We start from the raw sequence: 24,303 nt of genomic DNA, 5'->3' as shown, positions 1-24,303 counted from the left end.
CTATCAGTACTTCAATGTCAGAGTGGAATAGTGAAATATAATGCTTCTGAGGAATTTTGCATTGAAGTGTATTGTGGGATGGACCATGAAAATACTTTGCAGCTGAAGTTTGGTATGCATTACAGGAAGATGGGACACCAAAAATAAGTAAAGAAGATTTGGTTGGAAGAGAGCATGTATTATGCAGTGACTGGCCATTAACATTCAAAATCGAGCATGCTGATTGGTTGGCCCAACTAGAGTGGCCATTGTAAATCGAGCATATACCAATGGGGAAAGTCTGGTCACCCTGACTTTCTTCTTTAATATATCCCCCCAACATTACAAAAACTGGGAACTTCAAATGAATGACAGAGACCGGAGAGAGAGAGATACAAGGATAACTGGGTGTTTTTAACTTGCCCAGTTATCAGTATACTTGTCTCTGTCCCATTTGTTGAAACAGCTTACGGTACTGTCCTGGCATTACGAAAGAACATAGAATCAAGATATGGCAAAAAAGGTATTTTCGTCTATAGCTGATATTTAACAACATAGCACATTTTGAATGTGAGGCTTACAAACATGCTTAAAACAAACAGTACATTCTGGTTGGTTGACTCTATAAGCTAGGAGACTCCTCCTCTTATGCTGACTGGTTAGGAGAAATTAAAGCTGTAAGAAACCCGCTGCAGCTCAGTTGCACCTCCTCATCTGTAAAGACATTTTCTGGTAAACACCTACAGTAAGATGTACTTTTGACTGTAAAGCTCCATTAACCAGTGACTTAAATTACGCCATTTGCAGGTGGTAGCTGCCACTGTGTATGGCTTAAAAAGGGAAGCTGGTGGACTTCACTGAATGCATTGATACCAGCAAGCTGTTTGTGTTCCAAACAAAGCAGCAGAGATCTTCATTTCTCTGTTGCTTCTTTTACACAGCACTAATTTACTGCATAAGCGTGGGAACGGAAGTCCTGTACGCATGTGCAGTACATCGGGAAGGTCACTGGATACCAGGAAAAAAACGCAGAAGAGCAGCGCAATGCCCTTATACAATAGAAACATTTAAGAAAAGTTTTTTTTTTTTTTTTTTTTTTTTTCAAATGTCATGTAATAGCAATAACCCATGGCTGGGTGTGGGTAATAATTTACCCACAGTTGGCTTTGCCCTTGTGACCAAATCATGCCAACTGTGGGTAAATCCAGCATTACTCACACTCTGCCATGGGTTATTGCTATAATAAAAGACATCTGATGTTCTTTTCATTCATTCTTCAACTGATGGGTCTGTGATCTAATTTCTCTCACCTCCCTTTACCCACAATGCCCTGCCGGCCTAGCCTAACCTAACATACCTCGGATCTCATTTACCACCATATTGCTACAGACACGGAACCTCTTGCTCTGGAGCTGTTGGTGCTTTTTTAGGTTAAACATTGGGTTCTTTTACAAAATTCTTCTTAAAATAGCTATCGTCACATTCCTTTCTTTTTCCAGTAAATTTCTTCTCAGAGTCTCCCTCTGAGTCTTACACTGAGAACTCTGTATTTCTCTCTAGTACCATTGCTGGTACTTTGCCTTTCCTGTTTGTTCTTTTCCTACCCTTTTTAGGGTATTGTTTTTGTCTAGCATTGTTTATTTCTTATAACTTTTATAGTTTGTTTGCTTTCTTCCATGGACCTTTCCATTGCTTAGGTATGATAGGATGGCCAATTTAAATCAACTGGCTTCAAGAGCTGCATTACCTGTGGGCACAGAATACCTAATTTGGATGCCCACAGGGAATGCATCTGGTGCTTGGGCATTGCCCATTTAGATGCAGACTGCACCATTTGTGCTGGCTTCAACTCCAAACAGATGAAATAAGTTTTGAAGGGCCTTCTCCCTTTCTCTTCCTCTGTTTCAGCTGGGGGTCAAACCCCTCAAAGAATTCTAACAAAGGGAAGCCTGACTCTGCTCCCAAGGACAAATACTCTAGAAGATCATCTCCAGATCCTACAACATCTTTGGCTTCTTCCTCGGAGTCACCTCTGAAAGTATCCTTCAAATCCAACCATTTTGGATTCCTCTGCTCTGAAATCAAAATAGTCTCTGATCCAGTTGTCTTACTTTGCTGGATCCAGTAACTTCTAGACTCCATTCTCAATTCTTGCAGGAATCTCTTTGCAAGCCCTCTAGATCATCATCCACTGTCTCTCTCTCTTTTTTTTTTTTTTTTCCCTCTGTCTGGACTTCAGGAGATGTCCATGGCTGAAGTGGATAGCATGTTGAGGAAAATCCTCAGAGCTCAGATCTGGAGGGTGGTAATCCTGGCTCTGCCTTCCATCAGATCCGAGAGCCTGCTGGTCACTGCTTGCTCTTTAGATGTCCTTCAAGGATGCATCTGCAGTCCTAACATATGGGTTGTCCTGCCTCAGGCAGCCCTTCGGTCGGCCGGATTCCAAAGTCTGAGTCTGGCCTCGGCTGATGTCGCACTTCACCCGACGTCATAGCTGCTGTTAATTGGGTATAAAGGCATCAGCTGACGCCATTTTCCTCAGTCTTTCTTGCCGCGCGGTGCCCGAAGCAGAAGCTGTTCGCAAGTGCCGGTCGGTCAGATCCAGAGATTTCTACTACCGAAGACTTCTAAAAAGCTAAGTACCCCGTTGGGGACTCTTTCTTGCCTCAGCCGATGTCAGAAAAAGTAAATAATTGTTTAACTTGTGGGAAACAAATACCTCATAAGGATTTCCACTCTTACTGCCTTCCTTGCTTAGGCCCAGACCACGACGTAGCAGCTTGTCTAGCCTGTGCTTCCTTCAACCGACGGACACTTAGACGTCGGTCGGAGTTTGCGGAGGAGTTTTTTGGTCCCGCTTTTGCTTACAAAATGCCGTCGGACCCTCCGACTTCACAATTAGCTAAAAAGCATAAGGAAAAGGACCGACACTCGCGGTCCACGGTTTCGGCCGAAACCACGGTTAAGCCAACCGCGAGTGTTTCTGTTTCGGCTGAAACAGAGTCCTCTGTTCTTCCTTCGGGCGAAAGCATACCTCCGACAGCCGAGGCCTCACACAGCATGGCTGAATTTGCTACTGAAATTTCTCCTGCTGTAGCAGGCACCCAGGATTTATCAGATACTATTCCTTTAGACATATCTACTCCTGCACGTGGAGCTGCTAGGCCCCCTGCATCCATGTCTATCAAGGCTTTTTCTAGGGCTAAAGCAGCTAAATCTTCTAAGGCCTTGCCTGCTAAAACCCCCTCACACAGGCCTAGCTCTAGTTCCCAAATGCTCAGCCTGGCAGAGGATCTCATTTCTTTGATCAGGGGATCCCAACCTCACCCTGACAGGGCCTCTCATCCCCCTCCCGAGAAGAGGCCTAGAGCAGAGCCCCCTGAGCCAGTTTCTACAGATTATTCCTCTGATGATTCAGAAAACTCAAATCCTCCAGAAGGCCCTTATTCTCCATATGAGGACTCTGACGCAGAAGACTCCATTCCTTCTGCCTCTCCTCCTGAGGAATTTTCTTTTGGGGAAACCTTGCATGCTATGAGAGAGCAATTTCAATGGCAGGGCCAGGATTTTTCAGATTCTAGGAAAAGGCTAAGGACCTTTTTACATTTGCCACAGCATAGGCCTTTAGCCATTCCTCCAGTACTAACAGTTGTGGATGATGCATTTAATGATGCTTGTACTGCCCCTGACTCTCTTGGCCCGGGCCCTGCTAAGCCCGACAGATACTACAGGGTCCCGGACACACATTATCACTTGTATAAGGCTCCTATTGCAGATCCTGAAACTATTTCACAGGGCCCCAAAGCTGTAGCAACTGCCTCTGCCAAAAAAACCCTCCCCTCTGAAAGAGAATCTAGAGCATTAGAGAGATGGGGTAAAAAAGTTTATACTTCTGCTACTCTTTCGGCCTTAAACTGTCAATTCCACATGATTCAGTATCAGGAATTTTTGTTAGATCAGCTAAATAAAAAAACTATCCTCTCCTGAACCTATAGACCGTACGTCCCTTCAGGATTTGGTACATAACACTCAGCAGGTCAGTAATCATTCCTTAAAATGTGGCTATGATGCACTGGAGGCTTCCTTTAGATCAGCTATGACTGGTACAGTGATCAGAAGGCATGCATGGTTAAAAGAGCAATCCTTACCAGACCATGTAAAGTCAAAGCTCCTAGATGCTCCCATGGAGAAACACAGTTTGTTTGGCTCCCCTGCACAGCAAGTGTTAAAGAAGGTGGAAAAAAAAGCAAAATCTGTCCAAACAGTCAAGGATTTCTTACAGGTCCAGCCTCCGAGGTTTAGTAGAAATTGGCCTTCGAAGAATTGGTCCTTTCCAGACACCACCAGAGCACAGAGAGGCAGAAATAGGCCCAAGAGGCAGAGGTCAATCCAGAGGTGCCTACAGGGGACGTCAGTGGCAGCCTAACAACCAGAGAAGTACTGCCACAGATCCAGCTACTACCACTTCCACAGGACAGTCACAGTGACTTGGCTCTGATACCGCCTACCAGGGAACAACTGGAAGCACCCTTAGGCGGAAAGCTAGCCTTATTTTCAGTAAACTGGCATTACATTACAGGAGACAAATGGATTTTGCAGACAATAGACAAAGGTTACAGGTTTCACTTCCATACTCTACCAAGGAAGAGAGGAATGCCAAACCTACCACCAAACCAAAAAACAAACGCTCTAGGACAAATCAACCACTTACTAAGGATGAGAGTTATAGAAAAGGTACCGTCTATGGAACAAGGACAAGGATTTTATTCCAGACTTTTCCTGGTGCCAAGAAAAGAAAACCAATGGAGACCTATTCTCGACCTGTCCGCTCTGAACACATCTCATTGTTCCAAAATTCAAAATGCTGACCCTACAGCAACTTCTTCCCCTGCTGGGCAAGGAGTCTTGGCTGGTGACTCTAGATCTCAAGGAGGCATACCTGCATGTCCCTATACGACCAGATTGCAGAAGATACCTCAGATTTCTTGCAGGATCAGAGCATTATCAATTCTCAGCATTGCCCTTGGGCTTATCTACTGCGCCCAGAGTATTCACGAAATGCCTGGCATCAGTAATTGCTCATTGCAGGCTTCAGGGAATTCAAATTTATCCATACCTGGACGACTGCCTGATACAAGCGGACAACAAGGTCAAATTAACAAAAGATTTGGAAAAGGTTATTCACCTATTGCAAGCCCTGGGATACACAGTCAACATAAAGTCAAGGCTGATGCCATCCCAAAGGATAACCTTCTTGGGTGCAGAACTGGACACATCAAATCAAATGGCATTTCTCACAGCAGAAAAGCAAAAGCAACTACCACTCTATTTCATGGCATTAACAACGCAGAACCAGCTTACAGCAAGGACAGTCCTGCAAGCCCTGGGTTACATGGCATCCTGCATAATATTGATTCCACATGCCAGACTACATATGAGGAAGTTGCAATGGTACCCAAGGAATTTATGGTCTCAGCACAAGCACAGCCTAGAAACCCAAATTCCAATAATTCCATGCCTGAAGCAAGAATTCCTGTGGTGGGCTCAGGCCTGTCAGTTGATCAAAGGACTGCCTTTCCACAGCCCTCACCCAAGCCAGACTATCACCACGGACGCCTCAGACCTTGGTTGTGGGGCGCACATGGTAGACAAGTGTATACAAGGCCTATGGACACAAGACCAGCTGAACCTGCACATTAATCAAAAAGAGATGCTGGCAGTGAAACAGGCAATTCAGACATTCAGACCGTTTCTTCAACAAGGCCATTTGCTGATAAGGACGGACAACACCACAGTTATGTGGTATATCAACAAGCAGGGAGGCACACATTCATATCCTCTATGCCGGATGGCAATGGACCTGTGGAATGTGGCCCTGAACCTCAACATTCAGCTCCAGGCCATATTTGTGCCAGGAAAAGAAAATATACTAGCGGACACCTTAAGCAGAACTACCACGGATGCCTACGAATGGATGCTTCATCCAGACATCTTCAAATCCATTACAAAGAAATGGGGCCTACCAGAAATAGACCTGTTCGCATCCCCACACAACCACCAATTGAGAAAATTCTGCACAAGGACATACCACCCACTTGCTTGGAAGGTGGACTCCCTATCCTTCAGTTGGGAAAACCTAATAGCATATGCATTCCCACCTCTTCCTTTGATGCACAAAGTGCTACTGAAGATCAAAGAAGATCACCCAAGGATCATCCTGATAGCTCCAGACTGGCCGAGGCAGCATTGGTACCCGCTACTGAAGAGTATGTCTCGGGCACACGCATGGCCTCTACCTCTAGTTCCTTTACTGCTAACGCAGAACAACTTCAAGATCCTACATCCAAACTTGAAAACACTTCAACTAGCTGCTTGGAATCTTACATAATACAAAATAACCCAGATTTATCTCAGAGGGTTAAAGACATTATCCTGGAGGCTCGCAGACCCTCCACAAGGAAAACTTACTCAGCAAAATGGAAAAGATACCTCATTTGGAGTGCAGCAAAAGGAGAAAATGTATCCTTGGCAAACATAGCTAACATCCTGGAATATTTAGCAGAACTTTTCCACAATGGCCTGTCTTACTCCTCCATTAAGATTCATGCATCAGCAATTTCAGCAGAATACAACATGGATCCTCCAGTCTTCTCTCATCCTCTACTCAGGCAGTTTCTAAGAGGAATTAAAATGTAAAGCCTCCAAGGAAGCCACCTTTGCCTACATGGGACCTGAACTTTGTGCTAGAAAAGTTAACACTTCCCTTTTGAACCAGCAGCAACAGCAGAATTACAGTTCTTATCTTGGAAAACTGCTTTCCTGCTTGCAATCACTTCAGCAAGAAGGGTTTCTGAATTACAGGCATTAATGGCAGTACAGCCCTTCCTTATCTTCCATCAGGATAGAGTGTCCTTGAGAACAAACCCTACTTTTATGCCAAAGGTGGTCTCCAGGGTATCATTGAACCAAGCAATCCACCTACCAACATTCTTCCCCAACCCACAGAACAGGGGGGAAAGACTACTGCATACCTTGGATGTGCACAGGCAATTGCGCTACTACCTGGACAGAACCAAGAACAATAGAAAAACTGACCAGCTTCTGGTAGCATATGCAACAGGAATGGAAGGAAAAGCAATTTCAAAACAGACGATCTCAAAATGAATAGGAAATTGCATTAGATTTTGTTACTCTTTTCATGGAAAGACAACTCCAGAAAACATCAGACCTCACTCCACAAGGGCTACAGCCAGTACTACAGCTTTCTTACGAGGAGTGGCTACCAAAGACATTTTAGAGGCTGCTACTTGGAGCTCCGTGCATACATTTGCCAAGCATTATAATTTACCTTTATACTCCAGATCCCGAGCAGGTTTTGCCACTACTGTTTTGCAAGGGATCTTAACTGCACCATAATCTTCTTAGTGCCTCCTCCCCCAGTTTGGCTATGGTGTTCTACCCATATGTTAGGACTGCAGATGCATCCTTGAAGGACATAGTACAGTTTTGTACCTACCATAAATGTAGATGTCCGAGAGGTATGCATCTGCAGTCAGGATTACCCACCCTCCTTCCCCTCTGTGGTACTCCTAGGGTATTTGCCCATCTTGTAGCTGGCTGGGGGAATCTATTATGGTGTATTTGTTTGTATATATGTATATACATGTTTATTTTTGTTTGCTCTCTACTGTTTGGAATCATTTGCATTTATCCAAATTTAGCCTTCCTAGAGGGCACATGGCATCTGGGGCAAGAAACACTGAGGAAAATGGCGTCGGCTGATGCCTTTATACCCAATTAATAGCAGCTATGACGTCTGGTGAAGTGCGACATCAGCCGAGGCCAGACCCAGACTTTGGAGTCCGGCCGACCGAAGGGCTGCCTGAGGCAGGACAACCCATATGTTAGGACTGCAGATGCATACCTCTCGGACATCTACATTTATGGTAGGTAAAAAACTGTACTTTTCTCCTTCTGCAATCCGACCTGCTGATTTGGAATCCTGTGACCTGAGTTTCCTGGGGGTTTTGTCATCCGTTTTGAAGACGAGAGTGTTCCTTTAACTTGAGTCACTTCCCTGAGCTGCATGTCTCTGAGCCTTTTGGAGCCAGAGGACTCTGGGAGCCATAGTGTCAGTGCTGGATACCAGGACCTGTGTCAACTCCAAAGTTGTCAGAGCTGTCCCTGCCCTTTGGAGCTTTGGGTTTGGATAGCTCAGGTCCGACCTCTATTCTTGGGTGGAGTGTTTACAGGGTTTCGGGGGCCGTAGATTCATGAAAATGTCTTCTCTCTCGCCAGCTTTGGTCTTACTAAGTGTTCTACCTTGGAGATTGCTGAGAGGGCTTTTCCAGTCAGTCCCTCTGGACTCACCCTAATGCTTCTGAAACCTTACTAGACTTTCCTGCTGGTGATATTCCTCAGAAGAGAACATGTGAAAGGAGACCTTCAGATTCCTCTTGGGGAACCTGTCGTGGAGTACACATTATGATGAAGGATGAAGGGACACCAAATCTCAACCTGAATACATCTCATTTGAAACATTCTTGAGCTCTTAAAACAATGGTGGCTGGTCATAACATCCCTTCCTAAGAAGACTCTGTTCCTGGAGGCTTTCTGGTGTGGCCTGGCTACATCTTGGGTGACCCCCCCCCCCCCCAATACTGCTGATATTATAGACCTAGTCTCTCACAAGGAGTGAAGGAACTGGATACTGTAGTGCCTATCCCCAAGTATCCAGATAAATTTCTAGCTCCACAATCACCACCGCCAAGAACAGGACACACTGCAACAATGATGTCACAGTTAATGCCATGGCTGTGGTAGCAGGCACGGAAAAAAAAATGTTTGCAGAGCTCTTCTGCTTGTCCCCGTAACAGGAGTCCAGGGACTTGGGACAATTTCAGTAAGTGAGTTTATGCTTCAATGACCTTTGCTGTGTGGTCATTGATTTATTTGGCACATTTCACGAGGCTGCTGAGAGATCCAACTAAAGAGCCTTCCAAATCTTTTTCTAGGACCATGCCTGCAGAGGATCAAAATAGTCTCTTCACCACTGTCCACCCTTGGCTCTATATCCAGTGTGTCCATGAGGTGGAGTTCCCATGTAGAGGAAGGTACCTTATGGGTGGCATGATCGGCATAGCCGTTATACATATCAAGGCATGTATCCTATGTGACTTTCTGGGGCCCTTCAAGTTTTTGTTCATCAGTGCTGTATTTGATGGCTCTTCCTTATTTGGCCCTAAAGTAGAAGACTTGTTCTGCAGATGTGAGCAAGAAGGAAAGACCTTTTCTGCCATAAGGATATGCTTTTCTAGCCCCTCAAAGACCTTTTCCCCAGAATCGTTGAAGTAGATGTGGTTCTGCAAATCCCGGGGTCCTTTCCAAGACTCGTGAGGAGAGAGTTTTCTCAGTGGCAGAGGGAGACGCTAACAGAAGATGCTACCCCCACTGCAGAGGTGTCGGTAGAACCAGAGTTTCTGATTCCTTTTCTGACAAAAAACCCTACCGGCACTTCTGAAAGGTGGTTCGACTGTTGCCCTCTGGAGATATTGGGGTGGGGGTGTCTGTCTCTGCACCAAAGAGCTTCTTCAGGAGTCATACTGCCACATCAAAATGAACAGGCATTGCTGAAGATATCTGTGCTTCCAGCTGGGAAGCTTGCAAAAGATCATCTTTGGTGTCTTCACTGAGACTGTTTCCAAAGGCAGTCCATTTGTTCTTCCCCTGCAGATGACCACAGTCACCACCAACTAGGGTGGGGGGTAATACTTGAAGGACAGTCTGTGGTATGTGGTGTCCATAAGAGGCAAAAATGCATACCAATGTCCTGAAAATGGGAGCAGTCCTGTTAGAACTGCAGGCTTTCCAAGAGACACTCCCCTTTGGGAAGATTGCTATTTAGACAGACATGTCTGTAATCTGGTACATCAACAAAGAGGGAGGAACCAAATCTTGCCCACTATGTCGAGAATCAGTGAGTGTGGCAATGAGTGAGTAACTTCCTCAGGCCGCTTCCTCATAGGAAAGCTAACATGATTGTAGACTAAGTAAGCAGGTCCATTCTGACTCCTCACAAGTGGTCTGTCAATGTCCATGGCAGAGGGAATTTGGCATGCTGTGACCTTTTTGCTTCTCTCTTCAACAAATGCAGCAGGTTCTTTTTCTTGATCCTCCCAACAGGGGAGTCACTGAAGGCTGCTGTAGTCCACAATTGGCCCTCCGGTCCTCCCAGTGCTTACTCCCCATTATCTTTTATCCCCAAATTTCTGCAGAAAGCATACTGGTTGAAGAGCTCAGTTCTCCTCTTGCACGTTTTTGGAATTCTCTGATTTGCTTCCCTATCCTCTGACCTCATCTTGTACATCTGCCCTGGATACTGGATCCCAATCCATATCTCCTGTCTCGCCTGACGGGGATAACTTGTCTGGACATAACAGGCATCAGCTTGACTGTGTGGTTTATCCAGTTCCACTGATTGCTAGACAACCCAGTCTGTCCTCCCTGGTCTATCCTATTTTAACTTTTCAAAAAGATAAAAGATTCTAGTAGAAAGATTTCCAAAAGTAAATGGGAAGAGATTTATGTTCTGGGCTCTTGGGATCTGTCCCCCTTTTCTGCCCCTATACCAGCTGTACTCGTATTCAATTTTCAATGAAGAGGATTGAAGTCCAGTTAACTGCCATTTCAAACTTCCATTTAGATGAAAATAGCTCTTGTTTACCTTCTCTAAGTTATGCAAAGCCTTTCTGAAAGGAACTTTTCTACTTAGACTTTTACTAAAGGATGTTCCTCCTCCTTGGGGTGTAACTATATTTGCTTCAAGCTCAGACCCAAGGCCCCTTTAAACCCTCAGCCAAGTCAAACCTCAAGTTTTTTGTCGGGGGGGGGGGGTTGGTTTCTACTCACTATCACATCAGTTAGACGAGTGTCCAAATTCCAGGCTTTATCTTCCAGTTCTCCATATTGGTTTTCCACAAAGACAAGGGTTCCTTATGAACCAGCCCATCTTTTTTGCCTAAGGTAGCTTCTGGGTCTGCTATCAACCAGGTCATTAACTTCTTGGTTTTCTTCCTAAATTTTTAAAACAAGGGAGAGTACATTTTGTATCTTTTGGTTGTACATAGACAACTTTGGTTTTATCTCAGTCGAACCAAGGATTCCCATAAGACTGACCCAGTTGTTTATATCCTCCTTGCCTAACAATTTGGGCATGGCCATTTCGAAAGTTACACTGGCCAAATGATTAGCCGAATATGTCTCCTTTTGTCTGTATTAAAAGAAGATTGTCCTTGCCCCAAGTGTCTTGGAGCTCATTCCACAATGTCTACAGATGTACCCTCAGTCTTTTAGTCAAGAGCTTCTACAGATGACATTTGTGCAATTGCCACCTGGTCCAGTGCTTATACCTGTAGTCCTCATTACAAATTAGGTTTGGGGTTTGGTTTCTAGCAACAGAGCTGCTTTTGGCTTCACAGTATTCTGAAATAGCCTTCCCATGAGGACCACCCAAGGTTCACCTAGCTGGGGAACTCTGTCCCATCAGTTGAGAGATACTCGCCATAACATTGCAGCTGTGTCCCTTTTTCATTCATCCTCAAATTCCCGCCCTTCTAATCCCCTTCCCGCCCTTCTAATCCCCTTCCCTTTGCTTCTGGATAGGCATATGGGTTTTACTTTGGGAACTCTTGTTCCTTGTTTGAGCTCCAGCTCTCTCTAATTCTGTACCTTCTTGAGTTCTCTTATAGTATTTTCCACTGACTTCTCTACAGGCAGTGAGCTTGATCTGAGGTATGTTAGGCTGGTAGGGTATTATGAGTAAAGGGAGGGACGTGAGAGTTCGAATCCAAGGATCTGGTAGAAGTGACTGTCGTGGATCAGAGACCCATCAGTTGAGGAAGAATGAAAATTGACGACACAGATCTAACATTATAACTTTTGTTTTATTTTGTAGCTTCCATTGTCCCAACACCCTGGTAGATTGCCTTTAATGTGTTGGATGCAGTTGTAACTAAATTAGCAGAACGGTATTTCACAAAAAGCTAAATGCTTTGGGAATAAGGAAGGAAAACCCATTTTGCGCCTAAAGGAATTTCTGTCTAGCAGGTGGTATGCTAGTTTTTTTATGAAATAAGTGAGACCATTGATAAAAAGCAGATGGGTTTTTGTGAACCTTGTATTTGCTTTTAGCCATAAAACTCGAGAGACCATGCTGTCTTTGATTTTTGATTACAGGCTAGCAAGCATTTTTTTTTTTTTTTTTTATTCAGGAATGGCTGAAAAACAAAGCAGATGCTTTCTAGTGTTAAAAAAAAATCACTGGGCAAAGAAATATTTAGCAAAGTTAATCCTTGAGGATCTGTAGACTTTTCCATGTATTGCAGTGGCTTTCCATGCATTCAGAGCAAATTAGATCACTAGTGAAAACCTCCAAAGCCAAGTATGAATCGAAACCGCCTCCGAAACAAAAGGAAACCACAAAGCCTTCAGTTACGTCGGAAGCCTCCGTGGAAGGCCCATGTTTGCTCCGAATTAGTACTTAACAGTATCACTTACAGCGAACCTGTTGACTTGGCCAACCTGCTAACAAGTTCAGCGCAAATGTCACCCCCCCCCCCCACCAAAGGGCATTTTGACATCCCCGATACTTGTCCCGCACCTCATATCTCCATAGATGAAGTGTTTGAAGGCTCTATCCAAGGCAAAGAACACAGCTTCCATGGGACCTGGTTTATCTCGGGCTGTATTCAGCACCATCTCCAGCAAGAACTGGCTTCACCATTGAGTACCTTATTCAATCACAGCCTAAGTAGAGGCTTCATTCCAGCAGAGTAGTGAACTGCCATTGTCATCGCCTTGCACAAAGGTGGTGCCACTACTGACCCAGGAAACTATGGCCCATTTCACTTGACAAGTCTGATCTGTAAAGCCATGACGTGTATTATTATGAATCTCATAATCAAGGACATAGGCTGTTTCCAAGCACTTGACCTCACCCAGTTCAGATTCCTCAAGGACAAATTTTGGCTGTTGAACCTGGTTGACTTCTTTGAGGCTGTCTACATACAGCTTACCTTGATTTGGCCAAGGCCTTTGACGCAATCCCCCACTCGGGCATCAGCGAGAAGCTAACACAGCTTGGTGTAAATCCCTATCTCATCAGGTGGGTTGCCAGCTGGCTCACTGATGGGACCCTCTAGGTCAAAATAGGCACCTTTACCTCTGATAACAGACCTGTCACTAGTGGAGTTCCCCAGAGATCTGTCCTGGGACCCCTACTGTTTGCCTGGACCTGTAAGAAGTAAATGCCAAAGACAAAAGGCCTGTGGCTGACTTAAGTTTCCAGACGACTGTAAGTTGGGTGCTGTCATTGTTATCATTTTAGGAGTCGTACTGCAAGAGGGTCTCTCAGGAACTAATGACAGTTTCCAAAGTCATGGCCTCAAGCTAAATGGAAAAACATGTATCCTCCTACTATTCTGCAAAAACCATGGCTCCTGCTGATTACCGCATCAATGGCAACCCCCTAAGCACACCACCTGTGGTGAGAGACTTGGGTACTCGGGTTGATAATAATTTCACATTCGACCATCATATAGCAGCAGTGGTCAGAAAAGCCTTTTACTTGGTTCGTCAAATAAGTAAAGGGATTGTATCCAGAACATAGGAGGCTATTACCTCTCTCTACTCCTTCATCATTAGACCAATTATGGAGTATAATGCCCTGTTTGGTATGTACCTCTCCAGACATCTGCACCAACTGGAAAGGCCACAAATACCTCTCAAAGAGAATCCATGGCCTCCAAAACCTGTCTTATGCAGACAAGCTCAAATCACTGTCACTCTGCTCGGTATCATAGAGATTGCTCAGATGTGGATCTGTGTCTTGCCTACAAGGCAGTCTCAGACGTACCCTACTAGTGATGCTCCATATCCACAAGTCTAACTCCTCTCCTATTACTCACTGAAAAGGCCAGAATCTAATGTGCAGCATCAACCAAACCTGCTGAAGGGACAGGTTTGTCTCCCAGAGGCTGCCCTGTCTCTGGAATAGAAGACTTGCTGTACAGATCAGAGTACCTCACTGACTCTCTTCAAGCGCAACCTTGATGAGTGGAAGTGAAACCCCTGGGACAAATTTGGTGTTTTCCCCTGTGTCCCTTTTTGATGGGGAGACTGGTGCTGACAAGAGGTTTCTTTTTGGGGATAAACTCTTGGCTAGGCTTTGTAAGGGCCACAGGGCTGTTAAGCCTAGTAACCTCCTATGATCCTATATGATGATATAACTTAGTATATTTTTGTTTGCAGGCTCTTAAGGAAAATAATAACCATACTAGATGCTTTGTAAATATATCCGAAGGACGAAGTTAACATGGGAATGGATAAAGGAGATTTTTACAACTAGGGATGACTGCAAGTAGTGGTATAGAGAATTGGCAAGAGGGGCTGTATTTTATTGGAGAAAATTAACGAAGGTACCACGGCATTGGGAGCAAATAACTAAATTGGAAAGGTAACTAGCAGAAGCTTGGATTGCAGGTTAGAGACTGCATTCCCTACCATGGGGTTGAGTATAGGCAAAGAGTGAGAAGGCTGGTGGGGGTGCTAAGTGAAGACCAGATCTAAGTTTTTAGAGTCTAGAAAAGATGCTGCAATCAAAGTGATAGTTATGCTGTGCCCTGTTAAGAATCCTTCCAAAAAGTTTACAAAACATTGTGAAGAGAGACTAGAAAGGCAGTTTGCAAAGAAATAGTGAGAGGACATCGGAGTGGCTTAGAAGCATGCAAAAAGTCCAGAAGGCTTGCTCTTTTGCTTAGAAGTTTTTGCATAGGCAATTATATACCCCAAGCAGAGTTGTGTTTCCTCCAGAGCAAGATCAAATGATAGAGGTGTGATTTGGAAGAGTGAGGTAATTCGGAACTCGTTTTGTTTTTGGGACTGTAATGAGCTGACTGTAAAATGAGTGCTCATTAAATCACTATCTGATGCCCAAGCCTTCTAGCAAGAAGTTGTTTAATACCTGCTGTACTCAAAATGGTCTTTAAAACTTCAGCTTGGCAAGCTAAGAACTTGGTTATATTCAACTGGACGTATAAGAGAATTTAAGTACCTTTTTATGCACGTCCAGTGATATCTGCATTGCTTACTGTACTTATTTCCTTGTTTCACTTGAAAGAAAGTTACTGTTTGTCGTTTTTGCATTTAGTTACTTGTATCACATTGCACTCAAGTTACCTGGCACTTGCTCACTAAAGCAATTATATAAGTTAGCACTAAAAATTAAAAGCACTACACCCTCACTCCCCACTGGCCCTTGTTTTCAATTAAGGATTTCCCAATATTATTCTAGCATGTCCAAAGGTCAGTTGTCAATCTCCTTTCCGGTCCAGCTGGTGAATCTGGGAATCTTGAGGCAATGTTATAACTGCCTCATGTACACAGACAACCCTCTCCTCCTCCCACATAACACAAATACTTGCGAGAGATGCAGCTATTTAGCCAAACTGGAGGCTGAGCTCTCTCAACTCAGGACTGGCAAGACCAGACAGGAGGAGAAGGCAACTACACACACCACAAAACCAGCCTCACATAATGCTACCACTCCACTGAATCAAACACATAAACACACAAAGACATACTCGGAGGCTCTGAGTAAAATTTACCTAAACAGCAGAGGCCTCCAAAGCAGACACCCAAACAACTGCTACCTCAAGACACCCCACAAGCAACACATAAACCACAAAAGCAGTGTGCAAAGCAGTCACAGCCCTTAAGGCCAAATACAACACCAAACATACTTGTCATAGGTGACTCCATAGTCAGACACACTGACGTCCCACTCACCAGGCTGAACAAGGAGAGGGTCACAGTAAGCTGCCTATCGGGCGCTAGAATCCGCCACATAACACAAGCACTGGTCACTCCACAGCAAGTACAAATATGACACAGTCATTGTCCATGCTGGTGTGAACGACCTGAGACGCACCTCCCTGGACTGCATGAAAAGAGACATAGAGGAGCTCTCTGATTATGTAGCCCAGGCAGGTATGACCCTAACCCTGAGCAGTATCCTTCCTTCACCAAGAATGATGCCACAATATAGAGACAAGATGATCAGCTTTAACAATTGGCTTAATGTCTGGTGTCATTCAAAGGGGATCCAGTGTCTGTCTGCCTGGGATGACATGCTTGACAAGCCACGCTGCTTCAAGGGACGGCTTGCACCTGTCACCCCTGGGATTCCGGATATTGGCTAAGGCTCTTGCCACCCCATAGTGCCTTTTTAGGCAAGGCTCAAATTCTAAACCTACCACCCTAGAAAACAAAATGGGAAGAAATTGAGGGTAATGCTGCTCAATGCCAGAAGTCTAAATCTCAAAATGCACGCACTCGAGGCCCTTCTCAGTATGGAGAACATCGATGTCTGTGCTGTAACTGAAACCTGGTTCAAGGCTCCTGAGAGCACCCTGGCACTATTAGGTTTTACCTCATATCATGCCCGCCCCAAAACCCGGACCACTCCACAAAAGGAGGGGTGTATCCATATTCATAAAGGATACTCACACCTCCAGGTTGGTGGCAACGCATGAAGCTTCGAAACCATCCAGGTGCAACTAACAATAGGCAAAACTGCTCTACAAATTGTAGCATGCTACAGGCCACCCTCTCAAACTCAGGAACCCCACACAGCCTTCCTGAAGACACTGGAGGGTATAAATGTATCTCCAAACACCATCATATTGGGTGACTTCAACTACCCGAATATAGACTGGGAACATTACTCAAGCCCTAACTTTCTAGCCCAACGGTTCCTGGAGTTCATAAATTCAAATGCCATGGAACAGCTAGTCACTGTTCCCACGAGAGGAGAAAATATACTAGATCTCATTGTCACAAACATGGGGACAAAATGCTCCACACCGAAGTATATCCCTCATTGGTGAGATCTGATCATAAACTAATCTCACTGGAAATCCACATCCCGCCCCACCCCAAACAAAAGACCATAGTGAAGAACTTCTCTAAAGCAAACTTCACACTACTCAAGACTGGTGTGGTATCCTTCAAGGCCCCTGAGTCAGAGGAAACCACAACCCAAGCTGCGGAAGCCCTTACAAATGCCTTCTATGAACACCTCCAGGACTGCATGGATCAGGCAATCCCAAATAAAACCAAGACTCTTTCCACAAAGGGCAAACGTCCAGTCTGGTGGACCCCAGCCATTAACAAACTTTACAATAAGAGGAGAAAGCTATTACATGATAGAACAAAATCCATAAAAGGGAAGTCACCCTGATCATTATTAGTAAAAATTACGAGCACTCATAAAATCAACTAAGGCCAATTTTGAGAGAAAAATTGCCATGGATTCAAAGGACAATCATAAGGCCTTTTTCAGCTATGTTAGGAACCTGGGTGGAAACTCACAGATATGCTCAGAATTAGTCCAAAATGATACAAAAATCACTGAACCCACAGACATTGCCAACATACTGGCAGACAGGTTCAGTGCAAACTTCACCCCTCTCCCCTAAAGGAGAGATAACTATCCCAGCCGAGTGTAGCCTCCCGGACATCTCAAATGCGCAGGTGAAAGCTGCTCTCTCTAAAGCTAAAAACACAGCATCAATGGGACCGGATGGTGTCCCCGGCTGTGTGCTACACGAGCTAAATGAGGAATTAAACCCGCACATAAGGCAGCTGTTTAATCTCAGCCTTACCACAGGATACGTGCCCAAGGAGTGGCGTGACGGCAACTGTGGTCCCACTCCACAAAGGTGGCCTCACGGACCCTGGTAATTACCGCCCCATAAGCTTAACAAGTCTAGTCTGCAAAGCTATGGAGAGGATCATAATGGAGCTCATAAACAAAGATATAGGGGACTTGCAGACATTGGACCCGACCCAGTTTGGCTTTGTCAAGGGAAGATCATGCCTTTTGAACTTGGTCGACTTCTTCAAATAGTCACCAAGGCCATTGATGAGGGAAAGGCAGTCCATACAGCCTACCTTGACCTTGCAAAGGCTTTCGACACAATACCCCACTCGGGTATTGTAGAAAAACTTACCAGCTTAAATGTAAACCCATATGTCACAAGATGGGTTGCAAACTGGCTTAAGGACAGAACCCACAGGGTTAGAGTTGCTGGCGCTGTGTCAGACTCCAAGCCGGTCACAAGTGGTGTCCCACAGGGCTCGGTCCTTGGCCCCTATTGTTTGGCATCTACTTCTCAGAAGTACAGGCCAACATGGGAGGACTTTGGCTGACAAAGTTTGCAGATGACTGCAAACTGGGCCATAGTGGAAAGTGCATCGGACACGGATATCCTTCAGAAGGGACTCACGGAAACAGATAGCTGGTGCCAGAGCCATGGCCTGAAGTTAAACGCCAAAAATGTATAGTCATACCCTTCGGGAAAAACAAGGTAACCCCAAGCTACCATATAGGTGGCAATCCACTAAGCACAGAAGAGGTTATCAGGGACCTGGGGACCCAGGTTGACAGTGGCCTTTCTTTGACACTCACATTGATAAAGTGGTTAGAAAGACCTTCTACATTGCCCACCTGATCATGAAGGGATTCACATCCAGATCTAGTGAGGTCATTGTTCCCCTGTACTCTTCACTTATCAGACCAATGATCGAGTACAATGCCCCATTCGGGATGTATCTCACCCGACATCTGCAGCAATTGGAGAGACCCCAAAAGTTCCTCACCAAAAGGATAAAGGGACTCCAAAATCTGTCATATGCTGCCAGATTGAAGAAACTCCAGCTCTATTCAGTCGCATACCGTCTGCTCAGAGGTGACATGTGCCTGACATACAAGGCCATGTCCAACCCGAATTAATGGACATGCTCCACCTCAAAAAATCCAAATCCACCAAAACCACTAGAGCAAGCGACTTAAACCTTAGCACGGATATAAATAGGACGTGCTGGAGGGATAGATTTATCACTCAGAGACTCCCTATGCTGTGGAATAAAATCCCGGTCCATGTGAGGCAGAGCACCTCGCTGACTCTGTTCAAGAGAAATCTAGACCTGTGGATGGGAGATCGTAGGTTTACCCCGGGAATCATCTCTGGGTCACTGCTGGACAGAGGCACAACAAACTAATGGGCACAGTATTTTTTCATATAAGGGGTGGCGTAAGCCACAATAATTTGGGCTAGGCTTATAAATGCCTTAGGGCAGATAGCCTAGTATAAACCTATGAACCTAAATTTAAATGTTGGGGGGAGAAAAAAAGCTTCCTCTGCATATAACACACTTCTAGTACCAAACTTCAGAATTAAAATGTTATAGACCTTGGAACTTAGGTTGATTACTTTTCCTTTGATCACTGCGTAGCAGTTGTCAGGAAATTTAGCTTAATTTAGGCAGATCCCCACAGGAGTATCATTAAGATCTAAAGAGGTCATTGCTCCCTTATAGTTTGCACTGGTCAGGCCTGTTTACGAATTCATTGCCACCTTTGAGATTTACCTCACTAAATGCATTAAACAATTTTGGGAGGTACACAGGTTCTTGAGAGAGAAAATCCTAGGCATAAAACACCCAAACTGCAAGAAAAATTTTAAGCACAGTCCCTCTTTCTAAATTGTATGGACTGTCAGAGGAGACTTGTGCCTTAACATTAGATGCAGTGAGAGACTCTGTGGTCCAGGAGCACAAGTCAAGTAATCCCACATTACCAGAACGAGAGATCTAAATCTGTTTAAGCAAATTAATAAAACCAGGTGGAGGGGGAGGCTTGTTTGTCTCTCCCTGACCTTGCATTCTGTTGATTTTTAAGCAGTGTAATGCATCCTCTTCCTTTAAATGAGACATAGGTAATAGAGTGGGTGTTCATAACTTCACCCCCAGGCTTGAGTGGCTTTGCCTTCCGTGAGAGATGGTCTAGCTTTGCGTCTTTCGGCTTTTCCCAGTTAGGGGTCGCCACAGCGGAACTCAGGTCCGCTAATGATTGGCAGTAGAGTTTTTGCTGGCTTGCCAGGCCAAACGCGCAACCTTCAACGAAGGAACGCCCATTCACGCATGTCGTCACACAGAAGATGCTCCAACTGAGAATCGAATGGGCAACGTCTAACTGTGAGGCGACAACGCTACCTGGGAAATAGCAAGCTGTAATGGTTGCAAGACTGATGCCTTTAATTTAGGAGTCATAGTAGTCCTGTGATACTGTACTGAACACGTGATGTGATAAAGGCCATTTAAGGTGTTAGGGTCAAGGAAAAAGATGGGCAGTTGAGGCTTAATCAGCAGAGACTTTGCAAAAATTCAAGACCTCGAATAAAATGTCATAGCACCAGTGTGCCTTTCCACCCAGAGTCATTTTGTAGTTCTAATCTGGTGAGGTTAGCCTTCCTTTGGAGGTTTAAGCAATTGTACAGATGTGTACTTAAAATACAAATTGGTAGATATTTTATGTGGGGTTAGATAATGTTCAATAACTGTATGTCTAGTAGCATCTTGGTATAATGTACGATGCGTTATCTTGTGTGTAAGGAATGTCTGGCTTTTGTATGGGAATGCCAGTATTACACTTTGGGAAGGCTCAAGGGCTTTTCCATGCTTTGAGGGGAGGCACATTGCAACCACGCGTATTTCGTAAATCCGTATGGAAAACTGGAATGTGCTTGAGCTGTCAAGAATTGTTGAATTTTGTTATACGTAGAATTCATATACATGCCATTCTGTAATGCTGGGATGAAGACTGTTCACTGTGACAGAACTCTAATTTTGGTAATGAACTTTTCTTGCAGGAGAAGAAAGTAAACAGTTGGCAGAAGAGAAAAAACAGTTTGCAACTGCTCAAGAAAATTTCACATTGACTGAGGTACGTAACTCAGCAGGAAGTGAGTGATCAGTATTGTTTTTATTGTGGCTAACTAAGCGTACTTTTACTGTTTCTTTGCCTTTTAATTTTGCCTCCATTCATCAGCAAACAGGTGGGTCTTGTGTGAAATGATTAGCAGGTTTAAAACGTAAATGTTCTTGCTGGTAAACCAGTTAGCTAGAAGCTCCAGTATTTGGCCGCACATTGCGGTGCCGTACCAAACTGAAATTTGGTTGGACTTTTGTGCTGGTAGTTTCTGCTTTGTGCTTAACTGCAGATATTGTTGGTAGACTTGATATTCTCTCCAGTACTTTACAGGTGTTAGACTGTAGCATCCCACAGTTTGGTCCAGTTTTTTCTGTACGTGGTTAAGGTGTTTTTTGGGGAGAGAAATGGCAAGACATTTTTAAAAATGTTCTTGAAAGATGAATGCTAAGCCATGCTCGTTACTGGATTATTTTCAAACTGAGCTTACTGTCCTAGACTATTGTGGGATGTGCACACTTACTGCATTTCAGCTGTTTTATTTGCCTAATGTGATACAGATGGCACTTTGGGCCAAACATTTTTTTTTCCAGGCATTGAGGGATTATTAGACTTTAGAGTTAGAGGTATTCACAGCAGATGTCTTCTCTCGTGCATAGACCTTGTACTGCAGCTAGTAGGGCGTTACAATCTGTAATTTATTTTCTTTGCTATGAAGCAAATGAGGTCACCCAGCAACTGATCTAGGAGAGGGCGGTCTTTCATGAACCTGGGTAAATTCACACAGATCAGGTTCATACACTATTACCAAAAAAAAAAAAAATTCCACATTCAAGAATGTTGGCCTTTCCATACAGCTTGATATAATTTGCTGGCCACTTAAATGCAGATCACTCAAGATCTACCAATTTGACTCATCACTTACAGTGAGAAGTTTCCTTCAAAGCAAGAAATCCTGCATATTTGACCACTTTTTTTATATAACCGCTAATAAAAGAATACACACTTGCATGACTTGCAAGGAACAGCAGTTGGGCTAATTAGCTATGGTGTGATATGAGAGAGGATATTTCTTCACTCAGCAGGGAAAGATTTTTTAAAAGCTCAACTTAGCCATGTCTTTGTTTAAGCTGTGTCAGATCTCCGTTGGTAATCACCAAACTTGAAGAAAATGGAAGATTGTCCAAGCAACAGACCTCAGAGTCCTAGAGTATTTTTATTTCTAAAAGTATCCCAACATCTGAAGCTATGGTCCTTTGAAAATTTTTTGATGAAAATGTGCACTGTAGACCAAGTGGACTACAGAAATGTGTCCAGTACACATTCCAGAAGCAAGCAGCTTGAGATGAGGGCAGTCAGCTTGGCATAAGAAACCCATGTAGGCAAACCAAAAATAATGGAGGGGGAGCAAAACTTCAAAATCGGGGGTAGATTTAAAAAAAAAAGTGCTCTTACAAGCTTAGATCACCTACACTGAAAGTCTCACTTTCGTAGTCCTAGGGTACAGTTGTATAACACTTGTTTCTATGTAGCCTACTTGTAGAAATGTAGTTTCTCAAGCCTTATCCTTGTGAGGAACATGCTTGTTTCCTTAAATGTAAACAGCATCTGTAAGCCATGATCAGTGTGAGCATTTGTAATTTATATCTGTGCATTTAAATTTACATACAGAATAAAACTGCACATGTACACTGTAGTCCGTTGCCTTTATTAGTGTAGGGTGAAGATTTTAAGGACACTCAATGTTTGCCTCAACATTAGTCAAGTACTTTCATCTTGGCATATTCGTATATATCTGCCTCTAGGTCTAGCCACTTCCCCTTTACTTAAGAACCTGGAGGTTGGTTAAGGATATGTGCAGTCCTGTGCTACTTTGTTACTGGAAGGAAAATTGCATAGGAAAGACTGCTTAAAGACTACTATGTGACTGGGTACCCCATGCTAGTAGACGACGAAGTATCAGCTTGCTGAGTGCACCAGTAGATTTAGTGGCATGGTGTTTGCATACGTGCAGCAGTGATGTTCATCGTGTTTCACTGTTGCAGTCATTACTCTTGGGTTATCCTGCTGGCAGGCTACCTGCAGTCGGCCAGATTCCAACGTCTAGGTCCGGCGTCTGTTGCTGTCGCCTCTTCACTGACGTCAGTGTGCCAGGGGTATAAAAGAAGCAGCCGACTTCATTTTCCTCAGTCTTTGTTGCCATGCGGTGCCGAAGCAAAAGCAGTTCATAAGTGCCGGTCGGCCGACTCCTGAGATTTTCAAATTAGAATTTCAGATCCGAAGTCTTCATTAAAGCTAAGTACCCCATTGGGGAAACATTTTTTCTTGCTCCAGACCGATGTCAGAAAAAGTTAACAATTGTATTTCTTGTGGGAAGCAAATACCTCATAAGGATTTTAACTCTTACTGTATTCCTTGCCTAGGCCCTGATCACAACGTTACTAGCTGGCGGTTTTGTGCTAGATTTAACCAACGCACTATCAAGCGTCTGTTTGATTTTGCTTTTCGTTACCTTGGCCGAAGATTTAACTATATAATGCCGTCGGACAGCCGACATCCGCAGTTTACAAAAAAAACAAGGATAAGGAAAAGGATAGGCATCCGAGGTCCAAAACAGACGACGAAGCCTCTTCTAGGCCAGTCGCCGGTTCGCCTGTTCTCGGTGAGGCGCTTTCGCAGCCCCTGGCGCCTGCTACCTCAGAGCCACAGGTCGCTTCCGACTCCCACATGGAGCCGACTGGGCCTCTGGATACTCAAGGTATTGGACACTCGGAAATCATTCCCTCAGATGGGTCCAGAGCCACTGAGCAGGCATCGGCTTCTAGGGGTGTCTTCAGACCTCCCCAACTATATATAAAGCCATCCTCTGCTTCAAAGAACAAAGCAGCAATAAAGACATAGAAACAAGTACAGCATTCTCCTACTCAGACTTCTTCTTCTTCTTTCGGCTTTTTCCCAGTTAGGGGTCGCCACAGCGGATCACCTTGTCCGCACATTGAATGGCAGTGGAGTTTTATGGTGTCGAGTTGCCAGCCCGGCGCCCAACCTTCCACAGAAGGCACACTCACATGCACACCTAGGGCCAATTTAGAGTGTCCAATCCACCTGCAGCATGTCTTTGGGATGTGGGAGGAAACCGGAGCACCCGGAGGAAACCCACGCGGCCACAGGGAGGACATGCAGACTCCGCACAGAAGGCACCCCAGCCGAGGATCGAACCGGAGAACCTCTTGCTGTGAGGCAGCAATGCTAACCACTGCACCACCGTGGCCGCCCCAGCATTCTCCTACTCAGACTACCATGCCTAAAAAACAGATGCTCGAAATGACCGAAGACCTAATTACTTTGATCAGGGGTTCCTATCCCCCTCCTGATAAGAGGCCTAGGCAAGAGACAGAGTATGATTCTTCTGATTTGAGTCTTTTGGGGAAACCCTGCATACCATGAGGGAACATTTCCACTGGGGGGGGGGGGGCGCAAGATTATTCTGAATCTAA

At 44.6% G+C, this 24,303-nt stretch overlaps 1 protein-coding gene across 1 annotated transcript in view; it reads left to right on the top strand.

The window, feature by feature from the left end:
• TPR (translocated promoter region, nuclear basket protein) overlaps window positions 1-24,303 on the top strand; it is a gene marked incomplete in the record, with an annotated part of 1,837,142 nt that overhangs the window by 41,284 nt on the left and 1,771,555 nt on the right. The window contains 1 exon segment of the mRNA XM_044085316.1: window positions 20,748-20,821. Within this exon segment, the coding sequence (XP_043941251.1) occupies window positions 20,748-20,821 (74 nt within the window).

The sequence above is a fragment of the Protopterus annectens genome, chromosome 10.part0 (genome assembly GCF_019279795.1).
Source record: "Protopterus annectens isolate FY-2018-M chromosome 10.part0, PAN1.0, whole genome shotgun sequence".
NCBI classification, from domain to species: Eukaryota; Metazoa; Chordata; order Ceratodontiformes; family Protopteridae; genus Protopterus; species Protopterus annectens.
This window is presented reverse-complemented; position numbering and strand designations above follow the sequence as displayed.